This window comes from Strix aluco, chromosome 26 (assembly GCF_031877795.1).
Source record: "Strix aluco isolate bStrAlu1 chromosome 26, bStrAlu1.hap1, whole genome shotgun sequence".
NCBI classification, from domain to species: domain Eukaryota; kingdom Metazoa; phylum Chordata; class Aves; order Strigiformes; family Strigidae; genus Strix; species Strix aluco.
The window spans coordinates 586,838-595,971 of NC_133956.1; the positions used below are offsets into that span (position 1 = coordinate 586,838).

General features: G+C 55.0%; 1 protein-coding gene across 2 annotated transcripts in view; it reads left to right on the forward strand.

The window, feature by feature from the left end:
• EPHA10 (EPH receptor A10) overlaps nt 1-8,575 on the forward strand; it is a 40,622-nt gene extending 32,047 nt beyond the window's left edge. Inside the window, exons 11-17 of one of the 2 annotated variants that reach the window (XM_074850764.1) lie at nt 627-812; nt 1,549-1,610; nt 1,711-1,914; nt 3,661-3,810; nt 4,010-4,203; nt 4,281-4,445; nt 4,975-8,575. In XM_074850764.1, the coding sequence (XP_074706865.1) occupies nt 627-812; nt 1,549-1,610; nt 1,711-1,914; nt 3,661-3,810; nt 4,010-4,203; nt 4,281-4,445; nt 4,975-5,089 (1,076 nt within the window). In that variant the 3' untranslated portion in view covers nt 5,090-8,575. The remainder of the gene's footprint in view (nt 1-626; nt 813-1,548; nt 1,611-1,710; nt 1,915-3,660; nt 3,811-4,009; nt 4,204-4,280; nt 4,446-4,974) is intronic. The other variant, XM_074850763.1, reaches the window with a different exon arrangement.
• Nucleotides 8,576-9,134: the final 559 nt, after the last annotated feature.

Below are 9,134 nucleotides of genomic sequence, written 5' to 3' on the forward strand. Positions count from 1 at the left end.
ATGGCTTAGAGGTGTAGGCAGAGGCAGAAGAATTTACAGTGCATTATCACCCGTTTTTAGTATCACATGCTGATACTAAACTTGTTTGAAGGGTTGTGTGCTCAGCAAAGGTGGGGGAAGGTGGTGAAACAGGCTCTGCGGGGGAGCTGCAGCCTTGCCGGGCTCCGCGTTCCCAAGCTTATGGACTGGCAAATCCTCTGATTAACGATGGGAAAGTCTTGCTTGTCTCCGCAGCAAGACACACCAGTCATGCTACAGAAATGCACGTTACGGTCCCAAAGCAAAGAAAATATACCCTAAAGGGAAGCTGACTCCCCAGAGGAGGACTGCTGCCCTTTGCTTTGTAGCAGTTGTGTACATATATATATATATATATACACACACATATATAAAACCTGTCTTTATAGTGCATTGCAGCAGCTCAGTAAAACATCGCCCTTACACAATGGTACCGAAAGCTGTGAGGAAGCCTGAGGCCAGCTGGGAGGTCGCTTGTTCCTGCATGGTCTGGAGGTGGCAGAGGGATCTGGGCGATGGGGGCTCCTCTGGGGAGGCGGGGTGCAAGCAGGGGGCTGCCAGGGACGTCCTGCCCAGGGTGCGGTTTAACTCGTGTCTCTGCTGCGCAGGAGAGTTTGGAGAGATCTGCCGGGGGTGCCTGAAGCTGCCCAGCAAGCGGGAGCTGCCGGTGGCCATCCAGACCCTGCGGGCAGGGTGCTCGGAGAAGCAGCAGCGCTCCTTCCTGGCAGAGGCCTGCACCATGGGCCAGTTTGACCACTCCAACGTCATCCGCCTGGAGGGGGTCATCACCAGAGGTGGGGGGGGTCATCACCAGAGGTGGGGGGGTCCCAGGCTGGACGACACGGGGCAGTGCGCTTCAGCTGTTGCTTTAGAGCGATGACCGGGTGCCAGAGCTGCAGCACTGTTGGCTCTTTGGAAATGGGATGTTTCCTCATGTGTTGGCTATTTTAGCGATTTGGTGATTAACAGAAGGCTTACAGCTAGATTAATAAATCCAGGTAGTAGGACTGGCTTAGCCGCAAAACTGTGCGCTCTTAATAAAAGCAAATTGAAGTGAGGTTTTGTTGGTAAAACAGATGACACTGGCTGCTCCTGGCTCTCATGGGAGTGTGCGCTGAACTAGTCTGCGGATGCTGTAGTTAAGTAGATATTCATGTAAATCCAAAGAAACGTGAGCACACATGCTGATTTTAACTGGCCTTTTTATTGGGTAAGGAAGTATTTATCCTGAGTCTTGGGCTGAGCTGGTTGCTCTTGCTTTCACGGGGCAGTGCTGTCCTCCTCTGTGACATGGTTCAGTGTCCTGATAAACGGACCATCTGGTTGGGATCCAGTGGGATCCCCACTGGGAACGACGGGAAAGCCTCGGACCCGCTGCTCGTTGCAAACTGAGCTAAAGCCCTTGTCTCCCGTGGCAGCCCGGCAGCGCAGGCTGACCACGCGGGAGGTTGGCACCCACGTTTCTAACAGCGTTAGAGCTGCCCGGGCGATGGGCAGGACTCACGCGGGGCTCGTTGTCTGTCCGTGCAGGGAGCACCATGATGATAGTGATGGAGTACATGGGGAACGGCCTGCTGGACTCTTTCCTCAGGGTGAGTGACTGCGGGGCTGCGCCGGCGCTCGGCTGTGCCAGCAGTGTCCCCTCGGACTGGGTGTTACTCACCGCTGGCTTTTCCTCCTCCTTTGTTACAGAAACACGAGGGACAGTTCACGGCCACCCAGCTCGTTTGCATGTTGCAGGGGATTGCCTCTGGCATGAAGTACCTGGCAGAGATGGGCTACATACACAAAAGCCTGGCTGCCCACAAAGTCCTCGTGAACAGCAGCCTGGCTTGCAAAATCACTGGTTTCAGACGGCCACAGGAGGATAAGATGGAGACCATCTTCTCCACCATGGTAAGCTGCATTTCCAAATTCTATTTTCAACATTCCCTGAAAGCAAAATGCTGACAGAACGGCTGCAAAACCCCTGCAGAGGTGGATCTCCCTGGCTGCAGCGCACGGCCGTGGCCAGGAGCGCTTGGGCTGGGGCTGGTGTCACTGGAGAGGTTTGCAGCCTGCTCCGAATGCTGAATGAGGATCAGATCCAAAGCAGGGAGCTTCCACAGGTGGAGTTAATAAGACAAGTAGCAATTCTACTCCAGAACCAGTATTTTTCTTAGGCTCCCATTTCCTTCCTCATGTATGAATGCGGGCTCTGCATCTTAACAGCTCCTTTCTCAGCTGGAAATCAGACCGTTCAGCCGGGGAAGCTCGCAGCAGCTGCCCGGCTCCACTCTCCCTCTGGCCGCAGCCCTGCGCGAGCTGCCAGAGAGGCGGTGGGTGGCTGGAGGCAGCCCTGGCAGCCTCGGGCTTCCTTACGTCGTTTTATCACTTGTAATGAAATTCATGGTTTTCAATTAAGAATTTAAGTCCTGCTACATTCACACTTATGCCTCGTCAGCTCTGCTAGCCCGTTCATCTCCTGAGCGCCTGCAGAAGCTGCCTGTGGGCGCGGGGGCTGCCCCTCCTGCCCCCCGGGCTGGGCCGGCACCCCGAGACCCCCCACCCCTCGCTGCAGCCTCCCCCTCCCCGCTCTGTCACACACCACTTCAGCGTGTCTCACTTGAGGGCACGTTGATGCATTTTTAAGTGCAGAGCAATAAGACGTGTTTTGCTCGGTACCCTGCAGTCGCTCGGTATCAGCTGGGGCTGTTAGCGCATCGCATTAGCCAGGCATTAATATTTTAAAGAGCATTGATTTCTCAATCCAGTGAGCACTTAGTGTTTGCAGGGAGCATTGGGCAGCGCCAAGGAGGCAGCAGCTGATGTGTGCGGGGACCTGGCGCCCGTGTCCCGGTGCGGGGTGTGGGCGTCCGGGGCCAAAGAGCCTGTTTGTGGGGTTTGGCCACGCTCTGCCCGGATCTGCGGTCGTTTGCCAGCTCCGAGCAGGCCGGTGGCAGAAGGAGTCTTGGAAAACTCGGTCAGCCCTCACCACTAGTGGCAGGGAGGCAGACTCAGCACCGCCGGCCCCAAGAGTCCTGCCGAAGCGCACACCCCCTCGCCGGACGGGGCGAGCGCTGCCTGGGGGCCGTGGCTCAGCCGGGGCTGCCGTGCCGGGAGCTCTCGCGCGGAGCTGCCGGCTGAGCCGGGGCCGTGGGCAGCCCAGCAGCAGCCCCGGCTTCTCCCACCATGGTGCAGCGAGGCCGTGGCTTTGGGGTCAAGGTCTCCCCGCTGTTAATTACAATTAGCTGCGGTGTCTGTCACCTGCTTCCTCTAGTGCATCCAGAGGGCTCTGCAGATGCCGAGACGGGGATTGCTAATTAGAGAGCAAGCCAGGGTGCAGGGACTGTGTGTTTGAGCAGCTCTGAAAGGGTTTTCATTAAACATTAATTATGAAATTCATCAGCTCTTCCCAGAGACAGTCTCCTTTCCCATTAATATTTCAGGACTCGCACTCCCATGTAGCATACAGTTGCATGGCCATTTTAAAACAAATTGAGGCAAAAGTTTTCTCTCAGTACTAAACCTGCACGTGGCACGTGGACTTGCTCGGTGTCCGCCCTGCGGTGCCGGGCAGGGCAGGACGAACACCCGGGAGCCGCGTGCGTGGGCTGCGTCCCGCCGTGCCAGCGTGTCGTTTCTCCCCCTCTGCCCCTGCAGTGTGGGAAGAGCCTGGTGCTGTGGTCAGCCCCTGAAGCCATCCAGTATCACCACTTCAGCCCGGCCAGCGACGTGTGGAGCTTCGGCATCGTCATGTGGGAAGTCATGTCCTTCGGCGAGAGGCCCTACTGGGACATGTCCAACCAGGACGTGAGTCCCGGCGGCCGCGCGGTAGATGACGACAGTGCCGTTGCTAACGGCGTGCAGGTGGCTCCGCAGTGCGCGGAGGAGCTGCTGCGACTCCCAGGCTGGGGATGAGGAGGGAGGTTTGCCCCAGGGCTTTGCCTGCGACCTGCATCGCGACGCCTGTCCCTGTCCCCTCACCTCCTCCGCCCTCCCGCCACTGCAGGTGATGAAGGCTGTGGAGGACGGGTTCCGCCTGCCCGCCCCGGTGAACTGCCAGCCACCCCTCCACCAGCTCATGCTCGACTGCTGGCAGAAGGACCGCAGCCAGAGACCCAAGTTCTCGCACATCCACAACGTCCTGAGCAAGTTGGTGCAGAGCCCAGAGCCCCCAAAGTGCCCCAGCTCCACGTGCACCAGGTGACCACCCTCTCGCTCCGCCGGTCGCCCTCTCCGCCGTGCCCTGCTCCGTCCTCACTGCCCCGTTTTGTCGGCAGGTCCCACAGCGCATCCATCCCCCTCACCGAGCGGACCTTCTCGGCCTTCCCGTCCTTCAGCTCCGTTGGCGAGTGGCTGGAAGCGATAGAAATGGGCAGGTACAAAGACAACTTCACTGCTGCGGGCTACTGCTACCTGGAATCGGTGGCCAGGATGACAGCCCAGTAAGTGAACTGGTTTCCTGGCTGTAACCTCGTGTCGCTGGGCGCAGCGTGAGCGAGCTCCGCTCTGCAGTCGCGGTCAGGCCTCACTGAACGGGACAGACCTTCCAAAGCCCATCCGTGAGAGCTCATGGGCGTGGGTTGGGCTGCCTGTGCTGTGTGTCTCGGTTGCTGATTCTGGAAGCTGAGATTTAAACCTGGAGTTTGTGACTTTAACCTCTCGTTTCTGACAGAGTGGTGTTGTCTGTCCCTTCCAGAACGCAGAGCCAAATCTAAGGCAGTTCCCTGACAGCCCGTAGTGGGGCAGCGTGGGGTGGCAGGGCCGGGGGCTGTCTGGCGCCTAGCGTGCTGCGGGCTCCTCTCACCCCTGGGTTCCTGCTCGGGTTCCGTGTCGCTTTTGCTGGGTCAGGAGGTTGGGGACTTCGTGCTGGCAGGTCGGAAACCTGCGCTGCCCTTGCCTGGAGCAGTTGGTGTCGGGACGTTTTACCGCTCGGGTTTGTTTTTCCCGGCTGACACGGGGCTCATTTTGCAGAGACGTCCTCAGCCTGGGGATCACGCTGGGGGAGCACCAGAAGACCATCCTGAGCGGGATCCAGACCCTCCGGGCCCAGGTGATCCAGATGCATGGCCGAGGCGTGCAGGTGTGAAGCAGCCCCCCTGCAGAGGCGCGGAGCTCCCGGGGAGGAGGCGGCCGGCCGGCCCCGCCCGGACCAGACCCCTGAGACCACGCGGTTTCAGGTGGGATGTCGGAGTCACTGACAGTCAAGTCAAGCCAGACAAGTCATTCCACATGGCAAGAGAGCAGGGCCTCCTGTCCCCTGTGCCGGGGAAGCCAAGGATTCCTGGGACGCGTGCACATGCCTAGGTGGATGTGGCTCTCCCTAGCACTGTTTTGTAAGATGAGTCAAACTGTAACGATGCCATTTCACGTGGTAATTAGGTTAACAGGGTGGACGGACCTTTTCGCACTGTCTTAATCCAGAGCTGACAGCATTTTCGTATCTAGCGTCCTGCTGGTGAAATCCATCGGTATTTTTATACAAGCTGACATGTTCTAGCAACCCCTCAAGGAGCTTTTGTTGCTTTTATTTTTAGAGACTGGAGCACAGCTCACGCCTAGTGCCCAACTTCTGGAAGGTGACTTTCCCCATCTGCTGTGCTGAAGGAAACTCTTTCCCAGCCACGTCCCTTCTGCTCCAAGACTTACTTCCCTCAATCTTGACACCACAGTTGGTGAACAAAACCAAATATTCTCCACTAAAGTGCAGAGCAAGTGGTGCTGAATGTTTCTAAGGCTCTCTTGACAAGACCATTTCAGAGAAAGAAATGAAAAGCTTTGAAGAGAGCCGTGGCCAAGAGAGGTCGAGCAGTGGAGCCCTTGGGCTGCCCTGCTGATGCTCTCGGCCTTCGCTGCCTTTTGTGCAGGTCCCGTCCCTCATTTCGCTGCTGGAGCCCCGCAGTGGGTGGGAACTTGCAGACCGGAGCAGCAGCAGGCAGCACGCTGCTGCCCACGTGCCGGCGGGGCCTACAGCCCCATGCGGGACTGATGCTGAAGCATCTGCTGCTGCTTTGGCCTCTTCCCTGCTTCCTGCCTTGCAGTTCTGTGGGCAGAGCATCCTGCATCTTGCCTTCGCTGCCTTCGGGGGCAGAGCCTGGGCTCTCCCTGCTGCCAGCCCCGCTGGAGCATCCCCCTTGGCAGCGTCCGCTCTGACCGTTGCACCTGCGGGACCCCTGAAATCCTGCCGTGCAGTCGGGGCAGACCTGGACATAGCAGCACTTTATTTTGTTGCACACTGACAGTTCCCTCTGATGCAGGCCTGGTCCCTGACGGAAGACATAAATAGCATCAGCTTAATAATACAAGTTTCCTTGAAGTTAGTTAATTAAATGGGTCTTTGAAGCCTTGCGCAGTTTTGTAGGCCTTTTATTATCATCTGTAAGTATTGCAAGTGAATTATTAATGATGAAAGGCAGATTTACAAAGGGAATGAATACTGTGGGATGTTCACAGTGCGGCTAAAAATCTGTTTGAGTCAGACGCTCCTATTAGCCTGCTCCCAGAGGATGAGGATCTCAATGGCAATGGAGCGAAGGGCCCTAAGGCAGCCTCTCGTGGGGCCTCCTTCTGCTCTCCCAGTGCCATGGCCGGGCAGAGCGGCGCGGCCATGGGCGCTGGGGGCTGTCCTGGGCGCCTCCGCAGGACACGTTGCTGTAGGGATCCAGCTCCTGCCTAGTGACGCCTCATCGCAGTGGTTTCCTTTTCACCGGCCCTTGGGCTCTTCTGGCTCGGCTGCTTGGCCAAGCTGGGTCCAGGGGTGCTCAGGACTGACGAGATTTCACTTCTTTCAGATATTTTAGCTTGATTGCATCAGAGATCAGAACTCTGCCTGAATTTCACCAACCAGTGGTCTCAAGAAGGTGCCAGCTGATGTCAGTTTATCAATTTTCTGCCCCGTGCCGGTGTTCCCAGGCAGTGCTGTGGTGAGCACCAACATGCTCCCAGCCTCTCTCGGGTCCCGGCGCGGACAAGGACACCTTCCCCCTCACAGGTTTTGAGCTCCCGGGAGCGTGAGCCAGCGCAGCCACGCGTGTGCAGGGCTGGAGGCCGGAGCGCTCGTCCTGCGGGACCCGGAGCCGCTGTCGCTCTGTGGGCACCGATGGAGCCGCCCTGGCAGCAGGGGAGTTTGCTGCTCCCCAGGGTAAACAAGCTCTCTCCTTTCTGCCACCTCAGCCATTTAAACGACATTCCCCAATGTCACTTGGTTAGTTTTATAACGAAAATAATTTGTCTTCAAGTTTGGCTCTTGTCCGGTCTGGTGGGTCACTTGTCATCTGCTGTTTTACACCCAGAAGAGTAATAATGGTGAACCGAACCCTTCATTTGGTAGAAATGCCAGATCCCAAGGATCAAGTGCAATTCGTTACGCTCTTTATGTTTACATTTTATCTATAGAGAAAGTCTGTTCTAGTTCTCTAGGCAGGGAGTTGAACCAACTTGATCCCTTCAATCATTTCTTTAGTGTTTCCCCACTGAATTGGGCTCCCATAGTACCTTCTCCAGCACAATCAGAATTGAAGGTGTAATTTCTTTGAGTCTCTCTCGCTGTTCCCAAAAGAAATTCAGTGTTTAATTACTTTTCTGACTTGCTCTGGTGAGGGACGTGGCTGTGGTGTTTCAGAAAGCCGTTTCTTTTAGACGGTGGTTCTGGGGATGGGACCATGCTCTAACTCAGCAGAAACGAGATATTTGCTCTCCTGGCCTCTACTTCAAGAAAGAAAAGTCCATAATGGCAGTATGCTTTCTAGCCTAGCTTGTTGCAACAATAAACACTTTTAATTGAGCTCCTCATCAACACTGAAGACAATAAACTGAGCAGATTAAGCTATAGATAGTTATGATTTTAAAATTAGCTTACATCCTCTCAGCACCTCTCTTTGGGGAAGTATTCAATGCCTTATAATTAAATTAATTAGCAACACTGTTCTGAAGCTGCTTCACAGAGGGAAATGCCTCAGAACTCTTTCAGTCTCTTTGCCCATCCAGCCCCTGTGATGGTGGAAGGCTCCTGTCTCCTCCCTCGGCCGTGGGGAAGCCCCGATGAGTTAGAGGAGCAGAGTGTGTGTGTCTAAGCCGCTCTTACGGAAGCGCCCGGAGGCAGCCCCCACCCCTCGGCGTGTCCCGTGGCCTGTCGGGGCCGTGAGCCTCTAAAGCCAGAACGGGGGGAGCTCCGGCCGCAGCTCGGAGGGGGCAGGACACGTGGTTTTGTGATCCCAGCACCTGCAGCCCCCCCTTCGCGAAGCCAAAATGGGAATCAAGTTGGTTCATCTCCAGATGCGTTTTGATATTCATTAACCACATGTTATATACTGTAAATACATACTTGAGAAGTCAATATATATTTTTATAAGCTTGAAACAAATGTAATATAATATCATAAGGGACACTGTGTACATTTCATGTTTGAACTATAGTCAGACATCTCCAGGGAATCACAGTTGGTTTGGAATAGTTAATAATAATAATAATAAATGGTAATAAAGATCTATTGACATTTTTGTTAATTTTGTATTTATTGAATTATGTTTGAAGATTGCAATAACGAGATATCTAAATACCTAAGTAAAATCAACCACTCGTTCTGCCCTGGCTTGTCTGTGTGGGTCATTTCAGGGGTTCTGATGAGAAGTACCGCTGCAGCAAGGGCGGCAGGGAAGGACTAGTTTTAGTAGCAGCGAGGTGTGAAATGATGCAGTTTTATTAAAAAGCACGTGTGTGAGGATGAGAGCCTTCGCTCCTGCTGCAGAGGTGGCAGCAACAGTTGAACTCAGGATGGTGGTTTCTTGCTATTGACACTTTGTTAGGGGGAAGAACCCGTCACTTCACGAGCAGAGCGTGTGTGTTTTGTGGACAGAAGGGTCCATCGGTTGGACCGTCGGGCGGGCAGGAATCCCTCCCGTCACCCTGAGGACCAGATAACCTTGGCAGTGGGGCTGTCAGTGCACACGTGTTGCTGTGTAAGTGCGGGGACGCTGCTGAGCAGAGGGAAAACGCTGCAGTTACTGTGCTCAAGGCATGCAATTAATTGTTTAATTGAGGAAATGAAAGCAGTGTATGGCCAGCATGTTAAATGCAAACACTGCACAAACAATAATATTTAGAAATGATTCAATGCGACTCTCACTGGTTCACAT